The following is a 16,170-nucleotide window of genomic DNA, read 5'->3' on the forward strand; positions in this document are numbered from 1 at the left end:
GCACAACAACCATGACAACTGAACCAACTACCACCAGTGCAACCAGTGTGAGTCCAGGCACAACTACCCTGACAACTCACCAAACTACCAGCAGTGCAACCAGCGTGACTCCAAGCACAACAACCATGACAACTGAACCAACTACCACCAGTGCAACCAGTGTGAGTCCAGGCACAACAACCATGACAACTGAACCAACTACCACCAGTGCAACCAGCGTGACTCCAAGCACAACAACCTTCACAACTGAACCAACTACCACCAGTGCCACCAGCATCACTCCAAGCACAACAACCATGACAACTGAACCAACTACCACCAGTGCAACCAGCGTGACTCCAAGCACAACAACCATGACAACTGAACCAACTACCACCAGTGGAACCAGCGTGACTCCAAGCACAACAACCATGACAACTGAACCAACTACCACCAGTGCCACCAGCATCACTCCAAGCACAACAACCATGACAACTAAACCAACTACCACCAGTGCAACCAGCGTGACTCCAAGCACAACAACCATGACAACTGAACCAACTACCACCAGTGCAACCAGCGTGACTCCAAGCACAACAACTATGACAACTGAACCAACTAGCAACAGTGCAACCAGCGTGACTTCAAGCACAACAACCATGACAACTGAACCAACTACCACCAGTGGAACCAGCATGACTCCAAGCACAACAACCATGACAACCGAACCAACTACCACCAGTGGAACCAGCGTGACTCCAAGCACAACAACCATGACAACTGAACCAACTAGCAACAGTGCAACCAGCGTGACTTCAAGCACAACAACCATGAGAACTGAACCAACTACCAGCAGTGCAACCAGCATGACTCCAAGCACAACAACCATGACAACTGAACCAACTACCACCAGTGCAACCAGCGTGACTCCAAGCACAACTACGCTGACAACTCAGCAAAGTACCACCAGTGCAACCAACATCACTCCAAGCACAACAACCATGACAAATGAACCAACTACCACCAGTGCAACCAGCATGACTCCAAGCACAACAACCATGACAAATGAACCAACTACCACCAGTGCAACCAGCATGACTCCAAGCACAACAACCATGACAACTGAACCAACTACCACCAGTGTAACCAGCGTGACTCCAAGCACAACAACTATGACAACTGAACCAACTAGCAACAGTGCAACCAGCGTGACTTCAAGCACAACAACCATGACAACTGAACCAACTACCACCAGTGGAACCAGCATGACTCCAAGCACAACAACCATGACAACTGAACCAACTACCACCAGTGGAACCAGCGTGACTCCAAGCACAACAACCATGACAACTGAACCAACTACCACCAGTGGAACCAGCGTGACTCCAAGCACAACAACCATGACAACTGAACCAACTACCACCAGTGGAACCAGCGTGACTCCAAGCACAACAACCATGACAACTGAACCAACTACCACCAGTGCAACCAGCATCACTCGAAGCACAACAACCATGACAACTGAACCAACTACCACCAGTACAACCAGCGTGACACCAAGCACAACAACCATGACAACTGAACCAACTACCACCAGTGCAACCAGCGTGACTCCAGGCACAACAACCATGACAACTGAACCAACTACCACCAGTGCAACCAGTGTGAGTCCAGGCACAACTACCCTGACAACTCATCAAACTACCACCAGTGCCACCAGAGACCCAGCAGTATTAACTACTGTGGGCAGAGATCCAGAAATATCGACCACCTCTCAGGACACCAGAACTGGTATTTGTCACATTTTGTTCTATAATCATGGAAAATCAGGAACTCCCGAATAGACAAACGAGCAAAAACGTGTTTACTTCATTTTATCATCGTTATTGATGGACTTTAATCATTCACAGCAATAGCTGCTGTTGTTGTTGAAGCCGATTTCTTCAGTCAAACCATTGGTGTCCTCCTGACAGGCATTGTGTCGCGAGCATTTATCCAGGTGAAGATGTCTTCAGTGGAAGGACTTAGTGATGACATCATCCTGCAGGTGGTCCAACAGGTAGACCTGAGACATGAGACAAGATTCAGGACAACAGAGAGTGTGGTGAGGGGACTCCCTCTTTCCTGATGCCTTCTCTTTGTGATCTGTTTGTTTTTTGTAGTTTCTCAACAAGCAGCTAAACGGAACCACCGTCACAGCCTCGGTTACAAAAGTCGAGAGAGTCGCTGCCGTGTCTCGGTAGTCGCCCAAGGTCACCGTCCACTCGTCCTCGGGGTTTATGGAACGGAAGCTCCACCTTCACCACAATTAAAGGCAACGTCAAGCATCACGAAGATAAAATGGACACAATTGAAAACCTCTTATCTAGTCTTGCAATACTTCACGCCACATTTTATGTTGTTCGTTTTATTTTATTTTTCAATGTCTGGCTAAAAGAAAGAAAACAGTAGAAAACCTTCCCTGCTCATCTCTTCTTTCTTGCGTGTTTTGCCACCTAGTGGCTGCAACGAGCAACTGCTCTGTTGTTCTAAAATATTGCACATTGGTGTGTACTTACGCCAACTTATCACTTTATTTCTCTGCTTCTTAATCAGTGAAACTAATCTTATTAAAAAAATATTTGATTACTAAAGAAATGATTCAATGATCAAGCCGTTTTTGGTTGTTTTTTTTTTGTTTCTTTTAGATTTCATGATTATTATTATTATCAATTTTGACCCCGGGTTTTGACTTGTCAGTTCTCGTAGACGTGCGACTTTTTGTAAACACCCCCACTGCATCTGTCTAGGAGAGTGTCAGCGCGGGCACAAACTACCCACGGAAACACACAACAATACAACAACGGCGGCTAAAAATAACCCCGTCACCTCAGTGTGATGTGTGAAAGATTGAGTAGAATTTACCGGAACAGGCCGACGTAAACAGCACACATAATTTTAAATAAGTCAGGAGGGCTTCTCCAGCCGTCTCAGGGCCGGGTTCTAACCAGTGAACAAAGGTCAGGACACAAATTTGCTGATAAATACAATCTGTCCACACACCAACCACATGCAGTTGTGGCTTCCTGACAGTAATTCATTTATGAACACGTGAAGAGAGGGAAATGCTCATGTTCTTCCAGATTATTAATACATCTGTAGCTGCAAATGTTGCCACCGCGATGTCATTTTATAGCTTAACCAAGTAGAAATAAAAAGAAAGAAAGAAATTCCAACTAAAAAAAAACAGAAATTCCAACTCAAAAAGCCTTTTTGTGCAGCCATCAACATGGACAATGATCAGTCTGACTTTTAGACTTTTAGACAGAAAGAAGAGAAGCAGAAGCTAAAAGTGATCAAACGTGCTTGAAAAAATGAAGATGCTTGTGATAAAATTTGAAAACTGTAGTTTTGGTAAAAGTGCTCAGCGGATATGGAGCTGTGGACCTTTGTCCTCCTGCCATTACCCATCCGCATGTGTTTGGCATGTGCCCGTCCACAGTCCCATGACCCTCTGCTGGGCTAAATATAAATATCCACGCAGCGCTCTCCACAGCTAAGGTCACATTACCTCATCCCAGCAGCTCCCAGAACGTCTGTGAAAGGCTCCACGGTACTCCGGGTCGTGGTGAACCGGTCGTCAGGGGCAGATAGAGTGGTCGCGGCAGCCAAACCCCACATTGGTAATAATAAATGATTATTTCTTTTTGATTGTCAGACGTTTGGCTGAGATGGGTAACGGAATTAATAAGGTAGGCCATCACGACTCTGCACTTTTTACCATCTCAGCATCCTTTTCTGGGATGAATGTGGAATTTTTTTTTTCAGGTCCTTCCTGATCTTTATCTTGGAAATATCAAAGGTAAGACTGCCCGCCTGGCCGGGTGGATGAAGACTATTTCCAGGATAATGAAGAGAATGTTTCAGTTCCTCATACGTGGTGGTGGTGTGTGTGTGTGTGTGTGTGTGTGTGTGTGTGGGGGGGGGGGGGGGGGGGGGGGGTATGTGGTGAGATGCTACACTGAGCTCAGTTTCTATAGAGTGGATCAGTCAAATGGTAGAATGACGAGGCCAGAGTGAATTATGATGTAAAACAGGCATAATTTGTAGTTGTTTCCTCCTGTATGAGTGTGCAGAGGTGGAGGAAGTAATTTGAGGGGTTAATGTGGGAGGGGGCACTCCACAGTGTGGGGGCTGTCCCCGCCTTTCTGCACAGGAAAGGATCATCTTTGTTTCAAGATAATCTCAGTCAGATCGGTGATCCGTCAGAGTTCGATATTTTGAACATTTATCTCTGAACAACAGGAAGTGGTGAAAACTAAACTGGAAAACAGATCATCAGTGTTTTAGTTGCAGCTCAAAATTAATAAAGGTAATTAGACTGGCAACAATCGGCTGCATTTTTGGACAAATTTTTCTTTTTTTTTCTTCACAAAAGCCACCATGCACTAAAATAAAAACCCCTTTTCCCTTGACGAAACTGGGCCACCTCACCCTCCAAATCAGCCGAAGATCAGCACGTTCAGACTGTTCGAACCTCCATCCATCCGTGATCACTGATTCATTCCAACCCAGGACTGAAAATCAGCACCAGCATTGGACACAGCAGTAAAAATGAGGAAATCCTTCTGGTTAAATGTCCATTTCTGTCCATTTGTTCTGACCCCTGACCCTGGTGTCGCTTCAATATCTGATCAGATATTTCGAAATAATGTGAGTTCCCCCCTGATTAATCAATAAATAAACCGTGTAGTATGATCGTTAGATACTGAACCATGAAAAATAAATATTATTATTATTAAATTTATGATTTTGGTATTAGCCCAACCACCAATTATTGATTCAAAGATTAGTTGATTTTTACAGTAACTTTGGAATTCATTTATCTATGGTAATGAATCTTTTCTAGGTGGAAGCAGCTGACCAGTTATTACTGACAGGATACAGTCAACAGTTTTATTGCTTCAATCTTTTAACCTTTAATGTTATCAGCAACAGGACACCAAACAGAAAAGTGTTTTTAATGACCTACGCTGACTCATTTCATGACCTCGAGCATCCTGGCTGCCGTCCAGGCCAAAGACTCCCATGATAGGACAGTACGTTTGATAAAAACTGACACATTGATGACCGATTAACTTTGTCCTTCACGATGACTTCTGAAAATTATAATCTTAGAGTTTAGCACCAGCCGCTGTAATTCCGGGAGCATCATTTCACTTTTATCTCGAACAAATGGCGCCAGCATCCTGCACACTTGCAAAACATGAAAAGAAAATAGCCAAACGTACATCTGTCTGAAGGGGAAAAAAATGGCTTCCTTTTAAAGAACAAAATTTGATTAGAACAATTACAGTTTCTTGCTTTTGGCCCAAGCTGCTGCTGTTTTAGAAACATTGGTTTTCCGGTTTTTCTTTCAGTTCAAACCAGAAGCGACACCTCTTAGCCAGAAGGCCACGTTTGCCTTGGGCAGTTTAAAGAAGGGGGGGCTGTTGTTGGGTAGAAGATTCTTTATTTAGTGTTGGTCGTTCGTGAGCACTGAATGTAAATTGGATGGAGCAAATGTGCAAAAGCTCAAAGTTTGCTCTGATTGGCAGATGCACGAGATGAGAAGCTGCTGGCGCAGCACAACATCACCCACATTCTGTCCATCCATGACACAGCGGCGCCCCTCCTGGAGGTGAGACGACCCCCCCCCACCCCCCACCGTGTCTTACATTGACCCTTGTGACCCCGTGAACGCAGCGCTGACGACGCTGCCATGCTGCTGCTGCACTCGTCTGGAGAGCTCTCTAACAATATCTTGTATCAACTTTAATATATTGTCACATTCGTGGTTGGTTTTTGATGTCTTTGTGGCTGAACATGGGTCATGCATCCCATAATCCAAGGTGTTGTGACACATTTGAAGAATTCAGTGATCTGGCCTCTCAGCTGACTAATACAGGAATTATCACATTGTTCCATACTTCATACATACGTGTTATACATTCTATAGAAATAGTTGTTCTCTGCTGAGTTGCTTCTTATATAAGGTTGCGTAACCCCAAAATTCTGTCTCTGGTTTCATCAAAGGCTTTTCAAAGAGACCACTTCAATAGGTGTGAAAGTTGGTTGTTCTTATTTTCTGTTTTGCCTGGAAAGTCCTTCGACCTTGAATCACTGAAAATTTGGAATTCACCAGATTTCATCACCTGTTCTGCGACGCACGGTCACCGGGAGGAATCAGAACCAGAATAGCCGAGTGGTGCAGCTGTGAACCAACACGCATCCGTATCAATGCGATTTCACCAGAGAACGTGGAACATGGGAAGACTTTCGGGCATTGATTGTCAGTGTGTGAGGGGAGGGGACAGACGTATGGACAGCGCGAGTGTGGGAACCCAGCTGGGGGAAAGTACAAAAATTTCCTTCCATTCCAGATGTAGAAAAGCCGACGACGAACCATCCAACCCAGCAGTTGTGGTTTGTCATTAACCTTCCAGAGTGATTTCGATTCATCGATTCCTTCGCTCACACAGTCAGACTGAACATTTCACTGAAATTCTTGATTTCCAATGTTGGCTTTCACAACTTTCATCTTTTCTTGTTGAAAGCGAGCGCGCCGAGGGCCCCGATATTTCAGTAGCCTTTCTCTGTCCATTTCACAGTGAAGAGAAACTCCCATTACAGTATCGCTACCAAAACTGGTCAACCACCGCGACGTTAGAAAACAGTTCCAACTGAAATTGTGTCCATCTCCGAGCTCCGCTCAGCGGCTCGTTCCGTTTCCTGGCAGGAGGCCTTTTGTGCCAGGGTGACGCTGCATTTTACGGTCATGACTAACCGGCCCAAAAAGCCAGATGGGATGGTTTATTTGCATAGCAAACAGTCAAACTGTAGCCCCATTTCTTAGAAGGCAGCTTGAAGGCAGGTCTCAGAGGTCAGAGGTGCCATTTACTGTATGCAAAATTTTTAAGAATGTTTAATAAATCTGAGCTTTTTTCTTTTTTCTTTTTTAAATTTGTTCATCGTTTCTCTGGAACTGAAGACAAAGAGGGATTTATTCTTCAGCCAGGAGATGACTGCTTTGTTTGCATCTTCTCATTTGTTTGCATTCATGTTGTGTAGTGTAAGTGTGTGTGCGCGCGTGTGTGTGTGTGTGTGCATGTGTGTGCTAACCAGTCTGAAACACTTCCAAGCTTGATAAGCCCCAGGGAGCTTGGGTTTTTTTTTCATTGCAATGGTGCAGTCATAGCAGGACAGGACAGTTTCTGTCCTCTACATGTACTGTATCATCAGCTGTCAGGTGCATTGTAACACACACACACCCACGCACACACACACATGCACACACACACACAGCAGGGTCAGAGGGGCAAAATATGGGGGTCGTCCCATCTCTTTGGAAACAGGAACTGTGTTCAAGCAGGTGATCTGACTCTTTTTACTGTCATACAGACATATTTTTAATAGGTTGATGTGGAGGTTATTCTCTCTCTAATGGAAAAACTCTGCCTCCATCTCCATCCAGGACATGACATACCTCTGCATATCTGCTGCAGATCATTCCAGGCAAAACCTGTGAGTACAGGCCAAACCAAAACGGTCAGAACGTCGCACATAAGGCACATTTACAGGGGTAACGGTGGCCCCATTAGGCTCTCTAATGAAGTGAAGTCAAGCTCAATGAAAAGATTGAAACATCTCAGGAGTGTGACATCATGTTTATGCTGCAGGACTCAGTACTTCAGAGACAGCATCATGTTTATTCACGAGTCCCGACTGAAAGGAGAGGGCTGCCTCGTCCACTGGTGAGCCACACACTCGCGCTTCATTACTCCTCAGTGCTTAAGCACATGTGTGGAAGATTCTAACGAGGGGAGGTTATTTTAGAGTTTATACGTTTACAGGTCGCAGCCTATTTTACCGCATGATTGCTTTTTTCCTTTTTTGTGTGTTTTATTTAGAATGTTGAAGGTTTTTATTACTGATGTCCTGTTTTATTTTCATTTTCAGCCACATCACAATCACCAAACACACAACTTTGCTAATTACTTTCATTGTAAATTTCATCTCCTTTCATCTTCCCTAATATAAAAGCGCAGTTAACCACAGCTTCGGGGAGGTGGGGTGGGTGTGTGTGCCCGTGTGTGTGTGTGTGTGTTTCACTTTGTGCGACATTAGGCAAGAGATTGTGAATAAATGGTCAGTGCAGCTGAGTGCTGCTGTGATTGTGTGTCAGTGTTGCAGGAGTGTCCCGCAGCGTCACCTTGGTGGTGGCCTACATCATGACGGTGACGGGTCGCGGGTGGGTGGAGTCTCTGGCAGCGGTGAGGTCAGCCCGTCCGTGCGCCGGCCCCAACCTGGGATTCCTGAGGCAACTGGAAGAGTTTGAAAACACAGAACTGACAGAAGTGAGTGGTGACGTCTGAATCCCAAATCACTCCTGCGGAGGTGCAGATGGGTGACATCATCACCCCTATGAAAGGTTGCTTCCTGTATAAGAATGGGAAAATATCATCTCCCCTTTGGTCTCAGCTAAGAACTCTTCTTCTTCCTCTCTGCCTCCTCTTCCTCTTGTCTTCCTCTCTTCTTCTGCTTTCTCTGCTCCTTCCTCCCACCCTCTCCTCCTCCACCCTTCCTCCTACTCCTCTTCCTCACACCTCCTATCTTCCCCTCAGCTCTCTGTCTGAAAGGGGATTTATGGAAGTCGCTCTTCACGAGTTCTTTTTCTTTTACCGCTTGTGTTTGTGCCACAGGACGGAGGACAGTTATTATCTCATCAGTTTTGGACAGGACGTGTGAAAAGTGTCCGATGCGAAGCTGAACCTCTGTCTTTCTGCTGTGTCCAGTATCAGGCCTGGTGGAAGGACCGATACGGGAAGAACTCCTTCAACGATGAAGAGGAGGTGGAAGCGCTGTTGGCTCAGAAAGCTCTCAGCAGCACAACCTGAGGAAAGCAGCGCTTTCTTTCTGACGCTGGTGCGTGTACAGAAAGGCTGCAGACGGAACACCGATCTGGTCTCTGCAGGTGCACGAACGGGACAAGCGGCTTTTTTAATGCCATTTAAAATTTTTTTTAAAAAAAGCCATGTCCTCACCTCTAACTGTCAAAACAACACGCAAGAGTGGTCAAGCATGACAAGGCGGAAACATGTACATGCAACGTCATTCTCTGAACACACACTCCGACGTTTGCACCCCCATCACTACTGACATGCTTCGTCCTCTCCAAATATGAAGATTAAAGTCGGAGAGCGTGAGAATCCCGGAAACTCGGTCAGAGAACTCCACCGAGTTATTGCTTAACAATTTCATCACTGTTACTCAGTAATAAATATGTGTAATTACTCAGTTATAGAAAATCTGGCATTTAGTGTTTTCTTTTTTTAATGACTCTGTAAATGTGATTCTTTTCCTAATATGGATTCATGAGGCTTCCTGTCCCTCTTTAAGTTCTAAAAGGACCCGTAATAAATAAAAGAAGTACCTCAGAGGCCTCCGGGCTCTTCAGAAGGTTCGAGTTTGGCTCAGATGGACGTTCCACATTCATCTCAAGTCGTTTCTGATTCAACACAGAATACACACATCTGTGACAAAACCAAAGGAGCATCACACAGAAGATAAAACCTCAAGCTCAAAAAGTCACATTGGACTTTTTATTTTTTTTAAATAATCCATTATTGAGTTATTCTGATATACTTTATCTCAGTGCCGGCAGCGTCGCGTGGCTGTGCTTTGCATTAAAGTGCTTTGCATTAATGTCATGAATAGAGTTCAGGCTTCCATCAACGCTTTATTTGTCCTCATTGACTTTTGCTGCCGGACCGCAGCTACTTTTCGTCAAAGTGAATCATTTCAGAGAAGTGTTTTTGTCTCCACGCCACGATTTCCACGTGTGCGGGTGTGTGACACTCACAGGCTGAGGCCTGCAGGGTTTCCCCGGTGTCTTACTGGAGCTCAGGCGCTGGCGCGCGAAGATGCGCAGCGCGCACACAGCGGCAGCTGCAGCAGGTTGTTTCTTCCTGAGCATCACCGACTCTGTCTCCGCCCTCTTGGTGCGATAGGCTGCAGGATTTAAGCGGGCCAGCAGTAATGATGAGGGCGTCTGGGGGTGATTGATTTCAAAACTTGACGGATTTCGAGTTTCGCAGGTAAGATCAGATTGGTCACGTTGTAGAAGAGTTTCTGTTGGGTCTGTGCGGGGGAACTGGGTGAAGCCAACTTTACTGAACTTTGTTTCACACTTGTGTCAGTGCAGCGCAACACAGAACCTGCGCAGAGATGAGCGCGGACCTGGATTACGGATGCTCGGGCAGCAGCGGCAACGGCAAATTGCGCCAGTGGCTCATCGAACAGGTGGACTGCGGCAAATATCCCGGCCTGGTGTGGGAGAATGATGAAAAGAGCATCTTCAGGATACCGTGGAAGCACGCAGGGAAACAGGACTACAACCGGGACGAGGATGCCGCGCTTTTCAAGGTAACCCCCATCTTCCAGGGGAGGACACGGGACTTCAGGTGCGCTTCAGGCGCACGGACAGATGTTCCACAGATGAGCCGTTTTACAGAGTACGATGTGCTGAATGAAACAGTGAAGTTAATTATACGAATCAAACAACCTCCCGCACATTTCCACCACATGTGCAGTTTTCCTCACTTTTGAATGAGTACGAAACACCTTTTCACAATTCTAATTCATGAAACTGATATAACTCGAAGAGCCATTTTAAAACAAAACCGCAATTAAAAGCTTAAAATGCGTTTCTCACATTTGAGACAACTTGAAGGCATGAATTTTAATTCGTGTGGCCGTTGCTGCCCTTTTCTCAGGTCGCTCTTCCAAAGACGACATTTTTTTTAAAAAAAGTTTGTCTTCAGGAAAGATTCTCTTCTCCTTCATATCATTATAAGAATTATTATTAGTGTTTTTTGGGGTTTTTTTTTTATTTATTTATTTTTTTACCTCGGACTTTGATGAGAGTTGTTCTGCAGCTTGAAGCGTGGCTGCAGAGCCCCGTGCGTCGCCTCTAACACACCTCTGTGCGCAGGCCTGGGCGCTGTTTAAAGGCAAGTTTCGGGAGGGGATCGACAAACCGGACCCACCGACCTGGAAGACGCGGCTGCGCTGCGCCCTCAACAAGAGCAACGACTTCGAGGAGCTGGTGGAGAGGAGCCAGCTGGACATTTCGGACCCCTACAAAGTGTACCGCATCGTCCCGGAGGGTGCCAAGAAAAGTGAGTGCACGCACGAGTATCTCGATGAGTCTACATGAATTCAGTGCTGTGGTTTAGTGTCGTGGGCTTAGAAATCCATTGAATTTTAATTTGGCCTCTATTAAAGGTCAAAGAACCTTCACCAACAAGCCAGTGCTGAATGTCAGCGTGCTGTGGAGATGTGTAAATCTCCTCCTTCATCATTATTCTGTCTGCAGGATCCCGACAGGAGGACAGTCCCCTGAGTCCAGTGAGCTATCCAGTGCACCCGTCCTATCCTGCCCTGCAAACTCAGGTGATTTCCACATGAGGGAGGAAGAAATATTGTTGCAGAGGCAACGTTAAATCAAGAATTTAATGAACACAGGAGTGTTTTAAACGCAACACAAAGGCCTGGGCAGTAATTACCAGCTCAGTTTGACTGAATTTCTGGGATTACTTTTGATTTTTTTTAACTCTTGCCCAGTCAGGATTGAGGCCTGTGCAGATTATGCTGCCACTCTAGAAAAGGTTCTTTCTCTACTGATGTAATTAACATATATCAGAGTATATTAGTCGTGATGTACACATTAAAAAACTGAAATGTGTCATTTTTGCCTGAAAACCACGTTGAGTATTGGTTTGATGCACTGCAGGTGCCACAGTTTATGCCCATCCAAGAATGTGATTGGAGGGATTACTGTCAGGAGGCAGCCTCCATGCCAGAGATGTCCTTCACCCAGTGCCCCTGTCCCCCCCGCAGCCTACCGTGGCAGAACCCCTCCATGGAGAATGGTACAGCCCGTCACACATGAACAGTAGCAGAGGCTTCAGCCTTGCGTGTGTGTGTGTGCGCGTACTTTAGCTGCTCCTCTGTGTGTGCAGGATACCAGCTCAGAGCCTCCATTTACTCGTACAGTCCTGCTGACAGCCAGTCGTCGCCGTTTGCTCTGGACGCCAGCATAAGATCTGCAGAGACACACTCAGGTGTGACAGTGTTTCCTGTCTGAAACTGGGGGGACTGAGGAACTCTGGGGGTGATCATATCAGGATCAATCCCCTCAACCTAAACTTAATAAAATAGTGGAGACATCAAATGAGGTTACATTGAACGACCTCATTTTGACAACAAATCCATTTTTAAGAAATCCCTCTGCTTTAATCTCATCAAAGCACCACAAAAACACGTCCACTTGCCTGTTTCCTTCCATCAGACTTCCGCCTGCACGTGACCGTGTTTTACCGGGACAGTCCTGTGAGGGAGGTGACCGTCTCCAGTCCGGAAGGCTGCCACCTCACTCCATGCTCCCCGGAAGACAAGCTCTACCAGCAGCCTGGAAATCCGGAGGTGGTGCCCCTGCCTGTGGACAGCCTCTCGCCCCCGAGGACTGATGACGGCCCCTCAAGTCCCCCATCCACTCTGGAGAGTGGCGTGCTCCTGTGGATGGGCCTCGACGGCCTTTACGCCCGCAGGCTGTGCCAGAGCAGAGTGTACTGGCAGAGAGGATCGGCCCAGTACGCAGACAAACCCAACAAGCTGGAGCGGGAGGTCAACTATAAACTCCTGCACACGCAGGACTGTTTGGCAGGTGAGATGATCAGCTGTTGGTCTTCAGACTCACACTAACCCTGCTGGTGATCCACAACCATTTGTCTGAAAACTGGCTGAAACTGCATTTCAGGAGATCTACTTTTGTCAAAATCCACATTTTTCCCCCTAATTTTCTAATGAAATCAGAAATATGATGCATTCAGATTTTAAGAAGTCTGAATTTCTTTCCCTTCTCTTCTAATGGGTTGATTTACTATAAACAGAACATCCAATTAACTCCCTCAAACATCAACGAAATGTGTTACAAGACATAAAAAAGATCTGTTCATACGGCAAAACATATGTACTGTGAGGTTGGGTGGTGTGACAGCGGAATAGTCATTGTGTCACACTTTTGGGGGGAGGGGGGCATCATGATTGACAGCTGTGCTGGTGGGTGAAGGTGGTCCTGAGCCTCCACCTCCTGATCATGGAAAACTGGCTTCAAATGAGCACCAGACATAACATTTGTCATACGTTTCTTCAGGTTCTTTTGACTATATGCTAACGTTAAGATGTGGACAGATGTGTCTGCAGGGACAGACAGAACTGGAAGTCTTTAAGGGCTACATCCTCTTTGGTTGTGAATGTTCTAATAAAAGAACCATGTTTATTTTTTGAATCAAAGTATTTACTGTAAAAACACAGTCTAACCTCCACATTTCAGGAAAAAGTCCCCCTTTAAAGTCATCTGAGACATTTGACAAAAGGTTTTGAGATTGTTGTGACGCCTCAGCCACATTATCCCCTCCTACATGCTCCTTGGGCTCCAGCCGTATCAAATGACAGATGATTACGTTTGCATAGACGGTGTGACTAAGACTTTCCATTCCGATCACCCTAAATGTCACACATTTCTGCTGAAATTCAAAGTCAACCGCTCACATCTGCTGCTGTATTAAATCTGCCGTCCCTCCCCATCAGAGATCCAGAGCTTCGGGCTCCACGGTCGACCGCCGCCACGCTTCCAGATCCTGCTGAGCTTTGGGGACGAGTGTCTGGACCCGCAAAGGCACAGACGGACCCTCGCTGTCCAGGTGACTGTGCAGATGCTACAGCTCAGTAACCCTGAGAAGATCTGGACTAGATCTCAAACCTGCAGCTGATGGCCTGACACTGGCCTTCGCTCCACTTCAGAGATCCGATGGTTTGAAGTGCGAACCTCTGTGTGTTTCAGGTGGAGCCGCTGTTTTCCAGGCAGCTCCTGTACTACGCCCAGCCGGTGGGGGGCCACTACTACCGCAACTACGAGCACGCGGGAGTCACGGAGCACGTCAGCCCCTCGGAGGACTACCAGAGGACCATCACACATCACCACAGCAGCAGCCTGCAGGAGTGACCTGAGCAGGAAGCATAGAGACTGTTGAAAACCTGAAGAAGTGACTCTTCAGATGACAGGACAGCATGAAAGGATGGATTAGCGTCACGTGTACATTCGTCTGTGTGTGTGTTTGAACGTTTTTTTGGGCGTCGTGATTTTCAGACTATGCAAATAAAACCAGTAGCTTAGGAGTTTGTATTGTACACCAAGGTGTTACATGGAAATGTGGGAAATGTGCTCATTCACTGTCACAGGTTTGGTCTGGATTCACAAGTGTTTACAGGGAACAGGAAGTTGAGTCCAGCCATTTTTAGCTTAGCATAGCTTAGCTTGGCAAGAAGAGTGGATTCGTGTGAGTGGGGAACAAGAGTTTTCGCTGTGATAATCATCAGTCCAAGAGCTTGAATGCATCTTTGCTGGACGTGCACAACACTGTAAAATTATAACAACAATCTGCAACTGCGACAATCTGCTGATCTGCAAGATCTATAGAGTTTTATTGGCAGGTTTCCCCAGGTGGACTGTTTGGGGAGCATTGACTTTTCAGTTATTTTAATAAAAAAGTGTTTTCAATTAATAATCTTTTCCTTTTTTTTTTTTTTAAACTGCAGCTTCTGTTGCAAGAAGCTGGATTCCTACAACATAAAATCCAGTGCAACATGAACAGAGAGAAGTGGGAAGAGTTGAAGTGAAAGTGTTTCGGAATGTGTGCACGTTTCTAAAAACCAACAAACACATCTCTCCATTTCTGTGTGGAAGCTGCAGTCGCTTCTGAACAGGAAGTGCAGTTCACAGGCAGAAGGGTGATGGTTAATCAAACACTTTATTATCACAACGATGACATCACAAAGGGTGTGTGGAGAGGAAGAGGGCAGCCCTTCTTTCCGCACCAGGCTTCCTGCCCTCTGCTTACAGCTTTAGAAGCAGTTTCCATCTCCATGGAAAACCAGCAGAAAATACCCACAAATCTGTTCGTCATAGATGCAAAATTAAGTTACAAGAAGCAGTAAAGATTTCTCTTTAAAGCTTAACCGGTGAGCGATGACTGTTCAGCCAACAGTGGTGGTGAGACTTAAACACGTCACGTTAGAACGGGCAACAGGATATTCAAAGATCATTTGCAGCAACATCAAGACGTTGTTCATGTAGAGCAAATATGTAAGTGAGGTGTTGGGGGGGGGGGGGCATACTGACCTTCATCAACCAAAAACTGATTCGACTTAAAATCATGAACATGATATTAGAATGTAGTAGAGTTGGAGGGATAGAACATCATCCCTAATAGCTCATTAGAATAAGAACTGGTTCATACTCACTGGGTTGGACCTCTTTCTGCCTTCAGGACTGCCCTAATTCCTCATGGAACAGATTTAACAAGGATCTCAGCAGCCCCAATTAACAACATCTACAAGCCTAAACTCCCCAAAATGCTGCCCTGTGATTGGCCAATTAAATATTTATTGAAAAGCCAGAGATTAGGGGCATCTCTGAACTAAGTTGGACATTTGCTGTATCAAGCTCAGCTTTACCGAAAGATGTTTTTTTCCATAAACTGCATCATCCAGTCTTAAGTGATCCTTAAATGTAGTAAACAGGAAATAATAGAAGATGTTACTCAAATGCAGCAGAGGAGGGATGCTGCTTATCAGAGCCACAGGTGAGGAGAGGGGGGAGGAGGCAGCAGGTGGAGCTCAGGCCTGAGAGCTGAGAACCTGCTAACTGATCAAAAACAAGACTCCACTCTCCCCTCGCCAAAGCTTCCCTCTCCGTTTCTGCTACCTCTTCCCAGTGAGCGTGTATTTAACTACAGGAGACGTAGTCAGAGCCCAGAGGTCTGAAATGCTGCCACCAAACGTGGAGATTCTAACAGTCTTGAAGAACATTAAGTAGCTTTGGCTGTCTAGCTGTCTCCAAGCATGTTTTATCATGAGACCGGTGTGTGTTGCCAGAGTAGTACTGTGGTTACAGGTTTGCACATACGGTCCAACTACAAAGATATTTCCAAAGTTCACCTGCATTATTTTCTGAATTACACATAAAAGTCTGTTTACTCATTTTAGGTTTCTTAAAATATTGTGAAAATGTGTTATCATTAAGTCCATTAAGCTACAGCAGAAGTGGAA

General features: G+C 45.8%; 3 protein-coding genes across 11 annotated transcripts; all 3 read left to right on the forward strand.

Annotated features, from left to right (window-relative positions):
* The first annotated feature begins 6 nt into the window (after nt 1-6).
* Nucleotides 7-2,437, forward strand: LOC105418816 (cell wall protein DAN4-like). Of its 2 annotated transcripts, XM_029828284.1 has the most exons (4): nt 7-43; nt 1,640-1,770; nt 1,953-2,038; nt 2,142-2,437. In XM_029828284.1, exons 1-4 carry the CDS (start codon nt 12-14, stop codon nt 2,220-2,222), a joined length of 330 nt encoding a protein of 109 aa, XP_029684144.1. In that variant the 5' UTR covers nt 7-11; the 3' UTR covers nt 2,223-2,437. The 2 variants fall into 2 exon arrangements, with proteins under 2 accessions (XP_029684144.1, XP_011617873.2); XM_011619571.2 differs by lacking the exon at nt 7-43 and having other exon boundaries at nt 1,522-1,770.
* Nucleotides 2,438-3,523: 1,086 nt separating this feature from the next.
* On the forward strand, nt 3,524-9,305 carry LOC101074450 (dual specificity protein phosphatase 22-B). 6 transcript variants are annotated; one of them, XM_029827912.1, is made up of 7 exons: nt 3,525-3,710; nt 3,787-3,820; nt 5,556-5,638; nt 7,472-7,521; nt 7,677-7,751; nt 8,183-8,354; nt 8,700-9,305. In XM_029827912.1, the coding sequence occupies exons 1-7, from the start codon at nt 3,690-3,692 to the stop codon at nt 8,892-8,894; spliced, it is 630 nt and encodes a 209-aa protein (XP_029683772.1). In that variant the 5' UTR covers nt 3,525-3,689; the 3' UTR covers nt 8,895-9,305. The 6 variants fall into 6 exon arrangements, with proteins under 6 accessions (XP_029683771.1, XP_029683774.1, XP_029683772.1 ...); XM_003978245.3 differs by having other exon boundaries at nt 8,793-9,305; XM_029827910.1 differs by having other exon boundaries at nt 3,678-3,710; nt 5,556-7,369.
* Nucleotides 9,306-9,452: 147 nt separating this feature from the next.
* On the forward strand, nt 9,453-14,624 carry irf4b (interferon regulatory factor 4b). 3 transcript variants are annotated; one of them, XM_011619569.2, is made up of 9 exons: nt 9,453-10,094; nt 10,197-10,422; nt 10,991-11,177; nt 11,375-11,451; nt 11,792-11,930; nt 12,021-12,122; nt 12,350-12,724; nt 13,651-13,763; nt 13,904-14,624. In XM_011619569.2, exons 2-9 carry the CDS (start codon nt 10,225-10,227, stop codon nt 14,063-14,065), a joined length of 1,353 nt encoding a protein of 450 aa, XP_011617871.2. In that variant the 5' UTR covers nt 9,453-10,094; nt 10,197-10,224; the 3' UTR covers nt 14,066-14,624. The 3 variants fall into 3 exon arrangements, with proteins under 3 accessions (XP_011617871.2, XP_003978293.2, XP_029683769.1); XM_003978244.3 differs by having other exon boundaries at nt 10,202-10,422; XM_029827909.1 differs by lacking the exon at nt 9,453-10,094 and having other exon boundaries at nt 10,107-10,422.
* Nucleotides 14,625-16,170: the final 1,546 nt, after the last annotated feature.

Source organism: Takifugu rubripes, chromosome 20 (genome assembly GCF_901000725.2).
Source record: "Takifugu rubripes chromosome 20, fTakRub1.2, whole genome shotgun sequence".
NCBI lineage: Eukaryota > Metazoa > Chordata > Actinopteri > Tetraodontiformes > Tetraodontidae > Takifugu > Takifugu rubripes.

Coding starts and splice junctions, on each gene's coding strand:
- LOC105418816 (XM_011619571.2), top strand. CDS start 1,551: ATGACAACTGAACCAACTACCACCAGTGCAACCAGCGTGACTCCAGGC. Junction 1,771..1,952: donor CTCTCAGGACACCAGAACTG/GTATTTGTCACA, acceptor TCCTCCTGACAG/GCATTGTGTCGCGAGCATTT. Junction 2,039..2,141: donor TCCTGCAGGTGGTCCAACAG/GTAGACCTGAGA, acceptor TGTTTTTTGTAG/TTTCTCAACAAGCAGCTAAA.
- LOC101074450 (XM_029827911.1), top strand. CDS start 7,223: ATGTACTGTATCATCAGCTGTCAGGTGCATTGTAACACACACACACCC. Junction 7,752..8,182: donor GAGGGCTGCCTCGTCCACTG/GTGAGCCACACA, acceptor ATTGTGTGTCAG/TGTTGCAGGAGTGTCCCGCA. Junction 8,355..8,699: donor AAAACACAGAACTGACAGAA/GTGAGTGGTGAC, acceptor TTTGTGCCACAG/GACGGAGGACAGTTATTATC.
- irf4b (XM_011619569.2), top strand. CDS start 10,225: ATGAGCGCGGACCTGGATTACGGATGCTCGGGCAGCAGCGGCAACGGC. Junction 11,931..12,020: donor GAACCCCTCCATGGAGAATG/GTACAGCCCGTC, acceptor CTGTGTGTGCAG/GATACCAGCTCAGAGCCTCC. Junction 12,725..13,650: donor CACGCAGGACTGTTTGGCAG/GTGAGATGATCA, acceptor CCTCCCCATCAG/AGATCCAGAGCTTCGGGCTC.